At 38.5% G+C, this 16,797-nt stretch overlaps 1 protein-coding gene across 1 annotated transcript in view; it reads right to left on the bottom strand.

Moving 5' to 3' along the window:
- LOC111597681 overlaps positions 1-1,080 on the bottom strand; it is a 74,869-nt gene extending 73,789 nt beyond the window's left edge. Inside the window, 1 exon segment of the mRNA XM_023312511.2 lies at positions 302-1,080. Coding sequence (XP_023168279.2) covers positions 302-1,004 — 703 coding nt within the window. The 5' untranslated portion in view covers positions 1,005-1,080.
- Positions 1,081-16,797: the final 15,717 nt, after the last annotated feature.

Raw genomic sequence — 16,797 nt, 5'->3', positions numbered from 1 at the left:
AACAAATCTTCCACCTGACAAAATTGCGCGCATAAGTAACACCTGCTAGGTATTTTTTTGACAAGCGCCAACAAAATATTGTCAACAACTGCAGAGCGAGAAAACTTGCAGCGCCTTGGCTGATTATGTAGTTGTCAATCAATCAATCAATCAATCAAACGAACGAATGAACAAACGTTTGTAGTTTCTCTAAGAATAAATTTGTTTTTTTTTTAGCAGCAGCAGCAGCGGCAGCAGCAGCATAAAAAATAACTGTAAACAATTTGATTAGCTTGTGAGAGAATAGATTTGTTGGGGGCACCTGTCACCTTTGGAGTGCGCGCCGCCACCAGCCCGACCAGCACCAGCACTGCTGCTGCCCGTCGCCCCGCCCAACGCTCCGCCACCCGCGTCATCCCAATTATCAGCGCTGCGGGAGCGCGCATTGAGCGCACGCTCGCGATCCTCCCGCGGTGAGCGCGCAAAGAGTCCGCCACCGCCGCCGCCGGCACTGCCAGCCGGACTGCGCGTACGCGGCGAGTCGTAAACACCCGCATACTTCTCCAGCGGCGGCGAGTAGCTGCGTCCATCCGGCGTCGCTGTGTTCGGTGTGCGGGGCTGCAGCTTGATGACCGGTTCGCGTGCCTCAAAAAATGCATCGAAGTTGTTCTGGCGGAGATTCTCGCTGCTGAAAACCGGATTCTCGACGTGCACATGAACATCTTCGCGCAGGCGGTTGCTCTCACGCTCACGCGTGTCCGAGGAGCTGGAACGTCCGAGTCGACCCAGTGGTATATGCAGCTTGGGTCGCAAGCGAGACTTGCTGCTCGTCGGCGATTTGCTGGCCACGCTGCTGGCGGAGCACTCAGGTGGCAAGTCCATGGGCGACATGGGTCGACCCCAGCCGGGACCAAAGTGTGCATGTGTCGGATCTGGTGAGGGTGGCTCCAAGAAGATGCTGGGACTGCGCGAACGGGCATCGACCATAGCGCCAGTCGCTCCGCCCGCTGCACCGGCAGCTCCATAGTCGATCAGACGTCCCTCCTCGTCGTAGGCGCTGCTGCGTTGGAATGGTGCACGTCCTGATGCAGTTGGATTGCCGCCTCCTTGCATGCTGGCGTCATTATACATGGACGTGCTCAGCGGTCGCTGATGTGGCAGCAGCGGCGTCAACGGCGCCTGTGAACGATTGCTGCGAACGCTCGAGCGTTTGCTGCCACCAGAATTGTGATTCGAGTGGGTGAGGGAGGCGCGTGAGGTGCGTCGCGTAGGCGTAGGCGGCAGACTCTGTGTCTGCGATGCTTGCACAGCAATTGGCAATGGAGTCTGCTCCGGCTCCTGCTCAAAGCTAAAAAAGTTAACACTAGGTGGCGGCGGCTGGCGATGCGGCGAGTTGGGCGGCGATGTGGGAATGCGTGACGGATTGGGCTGTTGTGCTGCGGCAGCTAACCACTCGGTGGGACGTGAGTCGTTTGTGTAGCTGGTGGCGGCGGCGCCAATAAAGTTGTTGCTGGAGCTGACGTTGGCTGGACTGTTGGAGCTGCTGTTCGCAGGTCTCGCTGGATACTCGATGGGTATGAGCGGCTCGCGCAGGCAATCGAGTGTGGGACGCGGTTTCACACGTGGTGCATAGAAACCATAGGTCATTAAGATGAGCTCATCGGCGGGATATATTACGTACATTCCTCAATGTCGCCATGTGACATGATGGCAACACGCTATGAATAATATCAGAGCGCTCGGGCTAATCCTTAACACTATAAGGTTATCAAAATCAAAAAGCTCTTAACTAAGTGAGGCTAACTACTAGCGATTTGGAGGACTTGTCTTTTGGTTTTTACTTTTACTTTTGTTACTCCTTTTCTAGCTGCGGCTAAAGTTATTGCAGTGTCGTCAATTTGTCTTTTATAATGTTGTTTTTGTTCTGTCTCAAAGTCTCAGTAAACTAAAAAGAGTTACGTATCGTAAATAAGTATTTAACATATATATATATAACATAGAAGAAGAAGAAGAGATATGGCAAATTATGTTAACTATACTTGGCGCGTACTTGATTCAACTTGGGTTTATCACAAAACGAGTTCGAACTTTTTGGGATCGTGTTGTCATTTAGAGCGTGGCATGCTGGCAATAACTGCAAAAGAGAGGAGATAGAATAATTAGAGTTGCATATATAAAGAGATTAACATTTAGTGTATCTAAATAGATTACAAACTATTTTTTACTTGTAACTTGGCAAGCCTGCATAATAGAAAAATTAAATTCCTATGTAATTTGCCTTGAACTGAAGTTTTTGATATTAAATAAAACACTTTAATTAATTGAAATAATATTAAATTTAATTAAAATGGCCAGGCAAACTAGAAAGCTATTAAACTAATTGAACTAATAATTCAATTTCAAAGGCAAACTAATAACAAAATGTACTCAAGTCCATCAAACATATCAGTTTGTTGTTTTAACTTTGACAATATGTCCTCAAGTTGAACAACAGCAATTCAATTAAAAGTAGATAAAAAGCTTTTCAGCCAATGTGCAAGGCAAATTGCGCGTCAAATAAACTTCAAACATTCCAACAAGTCCATTTCACCTACGCCACATGTCTGCAGGATATTTTCATTAATTAAAGCATTGATTGAGCTCAGTTTAATTGAACGGTGTCTGCCAAGCGTGATAAAAGTGAATGAAAACAAAAACTTTGACCGCAAACAGAAATGAATTATTTAGAATTTCGCATTTCGAGGCAATTTACGTGCTCATTAAATTGTTAAACATTTGAATTGAATTGCGAATGGCGAGAGGATGCCGTTGGATGCTGTCCAAAGTTACCAGGATTTGGAACAGTCGGAACAGCTGCTGGACCAACTTTGTTGGGCAGTTGGCAAAACAAAAGTTAGCCAACTTTTCCACATGTCTGCCAAAACGAAGGCCTAAACGAAGGCAATGCGTGCTTAGCCCAGTTAGCTAAGAGCTCCATAACGGAGCATTAGATCGCTCTGCACAAAAATTAACAGAAATTATGTACTTAGCTAAAACTCAAGTTACGCGCCTGAAGCTTGTTGTTATAATGCTGAGCGGCCATTAGGAAATTGATGAGCCGAATTAATTGGAGTGCTAAAGGAAAAGCTGCGCTAAGTGCAAACAAAATTGATTGTAAAATGTAATAATTGGGCAAGGGAAGGACGAAAAGCTGTCAAGATGATATATGCGCAGCCCGCAAGATAAAGAGAGAAGTTTGTAAGATTATCAGAATGTGGAGCTGTGGGGGAAAGCGATTCAGTTAACCATAATACAGACTGGTTACATTTAATAAAAGTTTGAGAGAAGGTAAGTTAAATAAATTAAGGTTTAGCTAACAAGATAAACAGGACAATTATCTTTGTAAGTAGATTCAACAGTCGAAAATGCATTTCAAATTCAGATTCTGTTCAGCTTAAAAAGCTTCTGATTCTTGACTACTTACGCCTATTGAACTTTATCAGTAAGTTACATCATCTTCAGCAGCCTGAACAGATTCTGTTTACAAGCTTATAGTAAAGGCGCACAAATAAAATAAATATATATAAAATGCATACATATAAAAATAATAATAAAATCAAAAACATTGTCATGTAATAATGATTAGATCTAGCTACAACTAAAACCTTCAAAAAACCGAAAGGATCTCCATATCCGCGGTCCCATCACATAGTCAATTCCCAACTAAATCACAATACACATGATAAATCAAAAGGAAAGCAATCACAAATCACTTACTAAAGACCAATATTAACTATAAATTACTTTGAATTGCTTTGGCATCTTTATCTACAAATTTATGGCAAAGACCTGGCTAACCTCTGGGTACATAAACAAGACAAGCGCAAACTTAAGTAATATTGAGATACTTTTTGGCCACTGGCCAGCTGAAATCTAGACGGCATTGAAATCGCATTACGCACAGACAGCAACAGCAGCAGCAGCAGCAGCCCAGAAGGCGATTAAATTCGTATTGTCATAAGCTGACAACAGACCTTGCATGCGATGAATACAAGAAGAGAAAGCAAAGAAACCCCGAATATGCATCAATAAATAAATAAATGAATCCGCTATAAATGATGAAAATATTTTCATTTGCTTTATTTTTTTTTTTTTTTTGAAGGGGAAAGAAATCACGCAATTGAAAAACCAACTGAATTATTTATAAGCTGCAATGCCTGTCAGGTGTGCGTGTGTATGTGTGTGAGGTGTGTAAAGTGTGTGGCAGGTCAGCACACACATAAATAATTACACAGACCTAAATGCCAGCGTTGCAACTAAAAACGTGGCAAACTAAATGGAATAAGTAAGCACATTACAGTGGGATCCAACCGACTGCATAAGAAGCGTTCATGGTCAGTGAAATTAGTTGAAATTTTCTGAAATATATAATATATTTCGACATTTATCAAAACCTGATTTATAATTTATACAATTTATTTATCATCTAGTAGAGGAAACAACTGTGGTTCTGGCTCTGAAACAGCGAAAGATATTTTTCTTGTCAGGTCTTTCATAGGATCTAATTATATATATTTTCAATTTCCTATAGTTTAATCTATCTATCTCCATGTTCTTTTCGTAAGCTGTATACTCAGTCATATGAGTATATACTTTAGTTTAGATATCTCGAATTTCAAGTCTCTAACTTCGCAAGCAAATATACCCACTCCAAGTTAGAAAACAGCAAATGCTCATCATGATGTTACCTGCTGATGATAATCATGTTCAGGATGATGTAAGACCAATGATGCATTTGCAGCTGGTTATAAAAAGGTTATGCATATATGCAAATATTAACCTTCCATTTGCCCAGCAGCAGCACCAGCACTAACACACACACACACTCACCCACCCACACACTCACACACACAAGCCCGCCCCGATAATTGAATTGTTTTGCAGCACTTTAGCAGCTCGTTAAATCTGTCAACATTGATCAATCATGCTTAGAGCGGAGAAGCATGATATACGTGAATACAGAAAAGTGAAAACATAAAAAAATGGGAACTGAAAGCTTTACATGTCAAAAGGTTAACACAGAGAGCGAGCGACTCTGTAAAGTATACGATTTATCCAATATGCCATATGGCAGATGGCAATATCATAAAGCAAAGCACAAAACGGAAGCCAATTTATGAGATGCACAAGCAACAGCAACAATAGCAACAGCAACAGTGACAAACGCCGTCGGGCTGCAGCAATTTGTTTGTGCCATAAAAGTGCAACGGTAAGTATATAAAATTAATTAACTACAAAAAAGAAACAAAAACAGAAATAATAATAAAAACAATGAACCAATCTGACGCCGTCTGACAATGGCACTGACAGCCCCGCAGCGACCGACAGTGGGGCAACAATTGAGAAACTGCAAAGGGGGCCAAGAGGTGCCAAAGCAGCGGCAGATGTAGATACCGAGGCAAAGGCAGTAGCAGTGGCAGTGGCAGACTGGCAGCCCGTTAGCTACTTTGAAGTACTTGCGCTTATCATTCATGGCAAGCTCAGCAAGAAAATGAATTCCAAGCAGGCAAGGGAAATACATTTCTGTCACCATAAACGTAGCTCAAATACCCTAACGAAAGAAAAATATACTTCTAATACTTTTAGAACTAAAAAGTCAAATATATTAAATTAATTCAGCTTCGTATTTCAGCCTCCGTCGCAAACTCCTCGCATGTTTCATTTCCTATTACCACAAAAAAAACGACAAACTAAAATATATTACGTAAAAGTTTTCATACATTGATATTTCAAGAAATTTAATATTCCCTGCAGTGTTTCAGCTTTCATTCTTTTTTACAGAAAAAGTTTTAATGAATTTTGAGTGGCATCAAACAAAAGAAACTCGCCTGAAGTCCGACAGTTATTGAAATACAATCCAACGGGTTATTGAGTAAAAAGTTATTCAGTTTACGTTTTACGTTAAATTAATGATTATCCGAATATGCATTTGCATCAAAAAATCATTCATTCAAATTGAATCCATTCATATTCGTAGAATTTAAATGTGATATAAAATGAGTTGAAATTTAAAGTGGGAATAAATATTAAAAGAATATATTTTCGAATTCAGATGTCTTTTTCTGTGAGTATTCAAACTGAATCATTTATTCATTAAATTAACGAATTGTATTGTATCTAAGTTCCTACATGTAGAATGAATCACTCTAAATCAAAATAATCAACATAATGACTTCGTCATACATTTAAAATGATTTATTCATTAATTAAATTTTAATTAATTTATGAAATGAACAAAATTAATTATTCTTTTTTATACTTTTAGAATCAAGCATTCATTCAGAAAACAAAACAACTCATTCTCTATAAATGAATCATTTATTTAGTAAACGGGCTACATAATAATTCATTATTCACAAATTTCTTTCTTCCTAAAAGAATCATTCAATCATAAAATGATCTACAAAATATGCTGCCTTCATTCTACCTAACATCAATCGACTTTATTACTATACTTTCTACCATTTTATGAATACCATTCACTTAGCTCTGAATTGTCGCATTCATTTCATTCAAAATACCACACACATTCCCTCATAAAATGAATTGTTATACATAATGAACATCATTGGCTTTCATCACATTCATTCGTTGTCATTAGCACAATCAGCAATGAATCACAAAATGAATATCATTCGGCACATTCATTTTATTGGTATCACTAACACCTAACAACATTTCAAATACTTTTTCAAACACGAAATACCTTTAGTTCATTCCATTCCTCATTCCATTCATTCATTCCGAATGATGCATTCAGTATGTAGAACTAAATTTAGATCTAGTTAAGACATTAGACAGTTTGCATTTTCATATAAAATGCGCAAACTGACAGACAAGTCTGACGTGTGCTTCTTTGTGTGTTGGGCATATTTAATGGCCCAGCCAATATACCCCACGATGGCAGGGGTGTATCATAATCAGGAAACGCGACAGCAAACAGCAGGCGACGAGGCAACGAGCAGCAAACAAAATGTTATAAATAAATAAACAAGCAGTGCGCGTTGGTTGCTGCAGCTGCTGTTGCCGCTGCCACTGTTGCTGTAGTTGTTGTTGTTGATTTTGTTGCTGCTTCAGCTGCTTGCTACATGCTGCTCGTATCATGCTTGGGCGTCTGCCGGACGCCCATGCCCTGTGCCTCCCCCGCCTCGACCAAGCTGTCGCTCAATGCAATTTTGGCAGCCTTTGCATTGGCAGCCAAGCGACTCGACAACCTGGGCAGAGAGGAAGCAAACTTGACTCAAGTGCATTGTCAAGGTACAAGGGGGCACTGCAAAGACCCAGATACACACACACGCATAACTAGATGGCAGTGCGCCCATATAGCTTGAGCTGAAGCTATTGCAATTGCTCTTTGCACATGTGTTATATTTATTTTTATTGCATTGAACTTGTGCACATAAATTAAGCAAGTTTTCTGTGTTCTTTTGCATATATATATAAATACATATATATAAAACAAGATTCCTGAAATGCTTTGCGCCCTACAAGCGCAACTACTTTGCAGATACAATATCTACAACTTGTATCTCAGGCTAATCAATTGCGTAAGCTGCCTTCAAGCGCGCAACTCTTAGCGTGCATAACAATGAGCCAGCAAGCTCCTCTTTTTTTGCCTGTAATATATATGTATATGCCTAATAGCTCATAATTCCCCTATTGAAATGCGCAGCTTTTGCGCGGCACAACGGACGCCAACAGCAGACACAAAAGTCGCATCGCAATGAATAATGACAGGTAGTATATGCATAAAAGAGCCAAGGAGGAGGCCTGAGCAGGCTCACTCTTCGTGAGCACTGTCGGTGCCCCGACAAAAGGAGCTGTCGAAAAAAGCAAACTCAATTTATGAAAACATTCATGCAGACAAACACACACACTCACGGAGAGAGAGAGAGTGAGGCCCACGGGAACGCACACTGGCACACAAATTGCGTATGCGCCGCGTGAGCCCGTTTTGAATCAACGTAGGCTTATGCTACATCTCCCACACTCTCGCCCTCTCCCTCTCTCTCTCTCTACATCGATGCCTAACATACAAAGCCTATTACCGTCGCTCGTTTTGCTATCATATATTTGTACATAAATAAGTGAATACGTCTTGAGCCCTTTTTACACGGAAATAGCCAACATTTGGACTGAGTCAAAGAGACCAAAACGCATTTAGCTAATTAGACAGGTCATTCATAAGGTCAACTGACTGATTGATTGGCTGTCATAAATGCAAATTGCTTTCACTTTTAATGACCCAACAATGCGTATGTCATTATATACCCAGAAATTATCATATAAATATTTATTCATAATAAACTAGGACTGAAATGAGCTTTCATTCTTAGAAATATATTTTAAATATATATATTTAATTTTTTTTAATTATTATTACATTGGCAGTTTCAGTTCAAAAGCTGTTTTACTTGAGTTTGGTTGGATATGAAACATTGAAAATATTTATTTATATTTAAATATAATTTCTAGTGTTTCACAGACCAAAGCCAGACTAAAGGCTAACTAGAAACGGACTAGAAAACCAGCAAAACTTCAAGGCTATCAACATATTAGATGTACGTAAGGAAAACAATTACACCCGCCAGGCCAACTCCTCACATTTAATTACTCACATATTAATTCAAATTTAATGACTTATGCACATCCAACGTTATTTATTGTGCAACAAAATTTGATTGATGTGAGGAAAGACAGTTGGAAAGGAAGACAAAAAGAAAGAACAGCAAAAACTATTAATTTGTACAAATCGTTCATTTTCTTTTATGTAAGTTTTCAGTAATTCAATCATAAAACTGACCTAAAGTAATTTGATGTAGAAAAGAGCAGCTTGCATGTGCCTCTCAAAAGGCAATATATTTTCAAAAATATATTCAACTCATAGTAATTTCTTTATTTAAAATTTAAAGGCATTTCAGTGACAATTCTCTGATTATTTGCTACGACTCAATAGACAAAACACTTTGTGCAGAATGCAAGCACGAGACGCACCTATGCATAGTTTCATCAGCATAGTTTGAAAGCGAAACTAGTTTTCATAGAAACAGGCTGACATGGCTTTGTGAACACAGATCAAGCATATTAAGTATACGACAAAACCTTGCAAATGTCTTTAAGAATTTATTTGCTGCATATTTGAGCATGCCTTTTTACTTCTTACTAGCTTAAAGTTGCGGCTAACACTTTCAGAAACATCCTCTAGCTTGCTCACATCTCACTTATGGCACAGCAGCCCTACTCAAGCTGCAGCCAATGCCTAAAAGTGCCCATAAATCCCAAAAGATTTCATTTCCTTGTAGACTTAAATTTAGATAGACCTACATGCTTGTATAGAGTACTTACCGTTTAGAGCAGCTGCAATTGTGTTAAATGAAATCCTTTGTTTGAATTTATGGCTGACATTTTAAGTTTTGAAACGGATTTAGCACAAATTATTCGTGATGATTTATGACACGTATTTATTTATTGTTTGCACCAAAAATCAATTTGCGTTCGTTTTTGTTTCTGTTTGCTGATTTGTTTCTTTCTTTTTTGGTTAGTTTATTTATTACTTGTTACCTAGTTGTTGATGTTTCGCGTTTCTCGTAGCTCGTTTAAGTCGATTTAGCAAACGTTGAGAGGCGTCCGTTTGCCACTTTTTACGCGCGTATAGCGCCAGATATCGCCTCAAATATATATATATATGTATTATGTATTTATATATTTATGTATATATGTATATATGTATTCGCCCGCACAGCACTATACACAACACACACACACACACGCACGCAGAGGCACGCACACACACACACACAGCGAGAGGCTAGAAAAGACGCTCGCAGCAGCGCGAGGCATTCAACGACGCCGATCGACGATGAATTTAGACTGAGGCTCAGCAGCTTGTAAGCATTTCAGTTGCTATTTTGACAATTTTTGTTTTTGTTCCGCTTTTCTTTCTTTTTTTTTGCTGTGCTTTCGTGCGATTCTCATGGCTCTTCGTGTGTTTACTCTTCGCATATTGTTATTATATGTATATATATGTATATAAATATATTTAAATAGTCTATATATATATGGCTGATCTTATCAATTCGTTTTGGTTTTGCACATTTTCTGCCCCCACACACACGCACACACTCACGCGCTGAGAGCATCTGATAATGTCTTGTATATGATGTGTTTATTGGCTTTGACCAGCATACGCCCCGTATACGTATTGTTGTTGCTGCTGCTGCTGTTGTTGTTGTTGTTGTTTCAAATTAGCTGCTAAGCTGTTTGATTCGATGACGTCGCCGCAGCGCAGCGTCCATCCAGGCAAATGACGTCACCGTTTCTGTCACACCAGCTGTCACGCGCACAGTGCACACTATTTATAGATTGACACGGCCGTAGCCGACGCCGACGCCGCGGCAGCGGCTGCTGCTGCTGCTGCTGCTGCTAATTTTCGCAAGTGTTTTTCTTTGCGCTTTTCTTGGATCTGCCGCCGTCTGAAAATAGAAAGCCAAAGCCAAAAAGGAAAGAAAAATATTGTGTGTGAAACTCATTGAAATGTTTGCGCGTACTCAATTTTAATATACGCAAATAAAACTGGCAACAGTTGAACAGTGGGAGGCATTTGATGCTGCTTATGCTGCTGCTGGTGCTGCTGCCAGCTGATTACTCATACGCCCCGCTGGCGCGTCACAGAAACGCCGCAAATTAAATTGCATTAAAATTATAAATGCCATCACGCGCACAACACCAACAACCAAACAGCATTCGATGCGTGCGTGTCAACACACACACACACACTCACACGCACACCACCACAGCAGGTGAATGCATTTCCATGCGAAGGCTTCGCTAGCCCAATTTCTAATTATTATTTATGAGACCTGTCAGCAGGGATATCAAGACGAGCGCATACCATGCAAATTCCCAGCATAATACCAAAAGCTGCCAAAGCTAACAAATTGACCCAATTGCGGCTGGCGTACCGCTATGCGCTATGCGTTTAAGATTTAACCTCCACCTCGCCCGCAGCTCCAGCAAGGCACGTTTTATTGCTTACAAAATGGAGAAAAGTTGATATTTGTTTGCGCACATAATGCATAATTAATCGAAAGCCTTTTATAGCTCTGCTAAGCCTGTCTATATGGATGAAAAAGTTCATTGACTTCTTCATAGACGTGCGAGTTTTTAATAGGAACTGACTTGCTTAATATGCCAACAAAGCATCATACAATATATATTTAGATTAAGCAGCAGCTAATTGACATTTCACAGAAATATTAGAATAATTTAGAAAATTTAGTACCTATATATATACATGTGTGTCATCTGTATAAACATACAGAAAGTGTTCGCTGAACTCGCTTTGAGGCTCTCTCTCGCTCTCTTATAGATAAAATATAGATATAGTTCAGGAATCTCCCGTCGTCTAACAGCTCTTTATGTATTATCATCTTGCTCGGACTGTAAAGCTGTAACCATTTGGGTATTATGCAGTTAAAGATTTTGAAAATGAAAACCAAAGCGAGTATAGTCTACACTTTCTGTGATTGACATATAAGTCTGGCTAATGAGAGCTCATCGCTCTACTGCCACTTCTAACAAGCTGTTGGAGTTAAGGCCTAACTTTGTGTATACCAATCTATATAAGTTCTTATATACTGACTAAAAGTATGTCTTATATTTCTATGTGCTGACCAATAAGAGGTCTTATAGTGCTATATACTGACCGCTCTGAAACTCAAACTACATTTCATGTGCTTAACATTTTCTTCAGTCTCCAACAAATGTTAAGCAACTGTCTGCTAACACGTTTATTGTCATTGCTTTAGCAATGTCAAAAAACCATTAGATTACAAAGCCACCGAATCTGGAAAGTGACGACTGCCACCTTTGGCCCACCCAAATCTACCGCAACACACTTGCATACAAAGTTTCGGTGAATTTTCTACCGTAAATTCCCTTCTTATCAGCACATTTGACACCGACACTATGGCTTATCTCCATGTGAATACCCGACTAAATCAAACGCTATAAAAGCGCTGTTTCTTCCACTTTGCAGCATCAATCAACACACGGAACGAAATGCAATTCAAGCTGCGTGAACTGTTGCTGCTGCCGCTGCTGCTGCTGCTGGGTCTGGGCCTAAGCGAGGCGCGCCATCGTGAGAGTCGCATACCCTTTGATACGCGACCATCGCCGTTCAATCCTAATCAGCCCAGAGGTGGACCCTTCGTTTAGGCGAGGCGTTGATTAATTTAAATTTATAATGCGATTAAAGTCTACCGCAAACATCAAACAATTTTTGTTATTTTATGGGTCTATTTGTACAGCTTTTCTTTTACCTGGCAAAGGCAAACATGTATCCAAGGTCTGTCCTTGCATGTTGCTAGAAAATATTCGCAAGTCACTTTTGACATTTTGCCAGCTCTTAACTTGACAGTCATCGTTGGCAGTGAAGAGTATCAATTAGTAGCCAGCTTAAGCAGCTTCGTATATATATGAAATAAAACAGTGCATGCTTTAAACTAACTACTGCTTTGACTGTGCTATAATTCTAAATAAGATTGAGATGCGAAACCAAAATTTCGTTGTCGTAAATTCAAATTTTTGCTGTTGATCCAACATTTTAATGTAGAGCAGGTCAAGCTGCACTAACTGCAAAGCTTGGTTAATAAATAGTCTTATTTGCTAATGGTAAAATCCTCAAGGGCGTCTATCAATTTCGATAAATCTATAGACAAAGTCAAAATAGTTGCCAAGTTGTGGCAGCTACAGCTCTAGTCGATTTGCCTATAAGATTTCAAATATCATCAAGCAAAGCTGTTGTTGACACGTTCACGGTCTAAAAGAAGTTAACAACTCTTGCTAAAACCCCTGAGGGAGTGTGCTGTAACTTAACTGTCAAGTTTTAAGGCTCTAGCTGTAATGAGCGTAGTGGGTAAGTCTTAGCACTTTATGAGACGTTGATACCAAGAAATCTATGTGCTACAATTTAAGTATGTAGCTTCAACTTCTAGCTGTGTTTTTACGAACGGACATTACACTGTACTAATATTCTCTAGCTCTTTCATAAACTAGTTTATATAGCTTCTTGAATATACAGTTTATCATACAGACAGACACAGAGGTGAATTGGACTGCAATATACTCCTACATCAGCAGAATATACAAATGTTAAATCAACTTATGTTAAGACCCCTTTTGAGTAATAGTATATAACAGCTACTTAACTTATGCTTATAGCTAAAAGCGCGCTGTAATACATTTGCTAACTCTTAATCTGAGATGGCATCTGCTTGTCGTTTTCTATTTCAAAAGTTGTTTATCTCAACTTTCGCGCTGACTCTAGGGCAATGAGCTTGCAAATTTAAATTATGACTTGCAGATTGTGAAGACTTGCCTTGCCTTTGCCTAGATGAACGGGAAGTTGCACCGAGTATGCTCACACAATATCAATAATTGCATTACGCACATGCCTTTGATGTAGCCGGCAGACCTTAAACGCATTACAAATTCAGAGTAATGTGTTAACGATATCAGCACCACGGCCAGGCGTAGGGTAGAGTAGCGAGTTGACTGGAATAATGTCTGAGCCAGCAGCAGTTCTAGTCACATTTCACGCACTTTGAGTTGCAACTCGTCAAAGCTCTGCAGATTAGTTGAAGCTGAAGAGAACAACAGCTTTTAAAGCAATTCAAAAGATGTGTCAGCTGCCCATCCTGTTGATAAGTATTAAATGGGATAACCAAAACGAAATATGAAATTTTGCTGTGGAATATTTTAAGTGAGTCGAAGGTCGCCGTCGGCTGCAGTACCAGATTTTTACCCTTGCTGCCTTGCTGGCAGCCACTTTATGTTGTTTTTGCATTGCAAATTACTGGCAACAACGATGCCATTCAAAAGCAACGTCAACATGCGTCAACACAATGCCACGCCCACAAAACAAGCACTTGCACTTGCCCTTGTGCAGCAGCTAAGACGAGCAGATGCTGCGGCCTCCTGCCACTTGGCTCTCTATTAGAGCACTTTGTTGCTGTTGCCATGGCATGGCAAGTGTTGCCTCATCTTTGGCGTCCTTTTACAATTTTTGCCCGACTGACATTTGCAGCAATTTTTGCTCATGCACTTTACCGTTTCTGCGGTTTTTTTACAGTGCTCGGCTCATTAGGTTAGGCAAATTTCACGCAAAATCAATAAAGAGGAGAGGAGAAATGGAACAGGTTGAGCTGCTAAGTAAATTTATGGCCAAATCAATATGTATACAAAGCACATTCAACGAGCGCGCACTACATAAACCGACCGCAAGATCAACCAAGCAGCATTGCATATAAAAAACAAAATAACAACAATAAAATTGCTAACAAAATGAAAGCGAAAACTGAACAACAACTTTTATGCGGCTAAAACAAACAGCGAATTGTTTACTTAACAATCGATGGATGTTTTGTCTATTGTGCATTATTGCCCTTTATGCGAAAATCATTGTGTGTGTGTGTGATTGTGTGTGTTGGCCATTGCTTCCTAAAGCCATAAATCAAAACGAATACGCTGCCCGTTCGCACATTAATCGATTTTCATTGGGATTGGAAAAACAAAAAAAAAACCAAAAGGCGCAAAAGAAATACAATTTGAGCTAATGTTTACACGCGGCTGCAAAGATAAACAATTGAGTTAGGGAAATTATAAACAGGGACGAGCCGCAAAACCCAATTCATTTTATCCAAGCATTACATAATTCAGCTTTCGGCTTTGCGAGTTGCTTCTCAAAACTGAAATTCCTTGAAATTTTTCTTCTTATTTTGGCTTCCAGTTTTCACTGCTGCCGCTGACATTTTGAATTATTTGCGGCTTTTGCTGCTGTTCAAGTGAACTTCTTGTGCCGTCCCGAGGCTAACGACCCGTGGCAACGCAACAACAAGCGCCTGAAAATGCCAAAAATTCAGTCGAGTTAAATTTCATAGCTCCACGGAAAATCACAGCAGTGAAAAGTTGAATTTAACGATAAGAAAAAAAATAATAAAAAAAAACACGAAAAAATTGAATGCCAATTGATGTGAATAAAAAACGTGAATAATAATGATTGGCATTCGCATAAAATAAAAAGCTATAGCTACAGCTACTGATCTATAAAGTTCAATTTGTATATGCCACGAACACATATACATACCTCTGCATACATATATATATATATATATATGTATATGTATGTATACAACTCATTAGTATTGATAATGAATCCATTCATGTCTGTTGCGCAAACCATTTAAATTCTGGCACATTATTTATGCCACGATTTTCGAAATTCAGTTTTTTTCTCTTTTACAATCTGTATATATTTCATACGTCTGAAATCGTTTCTGTATATTTGCTTAAAATCTGTTTATGCTAGATTGCGATATCGATTTGCACAATTAAACAAAATTTCTTTGAAACTGTTAATTCAATTTGTATACCCTGAACCCATTAAAAATGGGAAATCGGGGTATAATATTTTGTTAAATGTAAGTAACAGGAAGAAGGAGGCGTGACAAAGAGTACATATATTATTGATCACAAGCCCAGTCCGTCTGTCCATATACGTGAACACGTCTTTTGCTTCTAACAACATTCAAAACGAGTGTAAATTCTTGCTCAAAAAGGTTTCGAGAGTTCTGCTGGAGTTGCCTTCTGAGTAACTTTTGGGTATAAAAGTCGCAGCAGCAGCAGGAAGATCAGTCAAGTTCATGACCTAAACTAGCTCAGTCGCTGTGCAATTCAGAGCGAATAGTGAATAAATTTAATTATTTTTGTTAAATTGTTTAAGTTTAAATAAGTTGTATTTGTTTAATAAATATTGCATTATTTAAATAAATATATTGAAAAAATTATAGTTTAATAAACATAAAAATATGTATTTAATATTTAATTGTTTAAATGATACATATATATAGTTTTTAGTATTTAAATTATTATTAATAAACAGTAATTGTTATTATAATAATAAATTTCGTCATTGTTCATTGAAGATAATGATCATTTGAAATAAAGATTCATGATTATTAATGGTAATAATCATTAACAATAATTATCATTTGATTATGATAATGCTCATTAAATTAAATTACCTTGTTCTCTTTAAAATTGTGAATTACTCAACTTAGTATTTATATTTAATAAAATATGTAATATTTAAGAGCATTTTATTTAATTTAACTCTTATATACTTAAGTTATTTGCAAAGTGTGTTTAGTGTTTGTCTTAGGTAGAGAATCTCTTCTCTTAATTTTCATTTTTAAAACATAACATTTCTGCATATATTAATATATTATACATATTTCAATATTTGTTGTAAGTTAATTCTTTCAATTTTTTTAAAATATTTTTGGCCGGTGAAATAAGTGAAAATAAGTTTTACATTATTAATCAAACTCTCAAGCCCATTTGAAGAGTTACCAATTAATTCGCATTGGGGGTATTACTCAACTAATTACACACTAGATTAATTCTTAATAGAATTTGTATTTTTTAAATTGCCAAAATATTTATGCTCAATCAATTACCATAAATCTTTAAAGTTGATTAAGCGCTTTGAGCATTCATTCATCAATGTACAAAATTTGCTTTATAAAATACACATAAATGCACTAGAAAATATACGACTATGTGACACTCTGCAGGCAGATAGAAGGAATTGAACAAGTAAAGCTTAAGTTAGCTTTGGATCCGGAATAAATATTTCCAGAGTCGGTGCCTGTTGGCCTATTCCCAAAACGGTTTCAGTGTACACGAAAAAACAACTCCACTCCTCGCACCGCATTACGA

The sequence above is a fragment of the Drosophila hydei genome, unplaced genomic scaffold (assembly GCF_003285905.1).
Source record: "Drosophila hydei strain 15085-1641.00,03,60 unplaced genomic scaffold, DhydRS2 tig00008122-arrow-pilon, whole genome shotgun sequence".
Taxonomy (NCBI): Eukaryota; Metazoa; Arthropoda; class Insecta; order Diptera; family Drosophilidae; genus Drosophila; species Drosophila hydei.
This window is presented reverse-complemented; position numbering and strand designations above follow the sequence as displayed.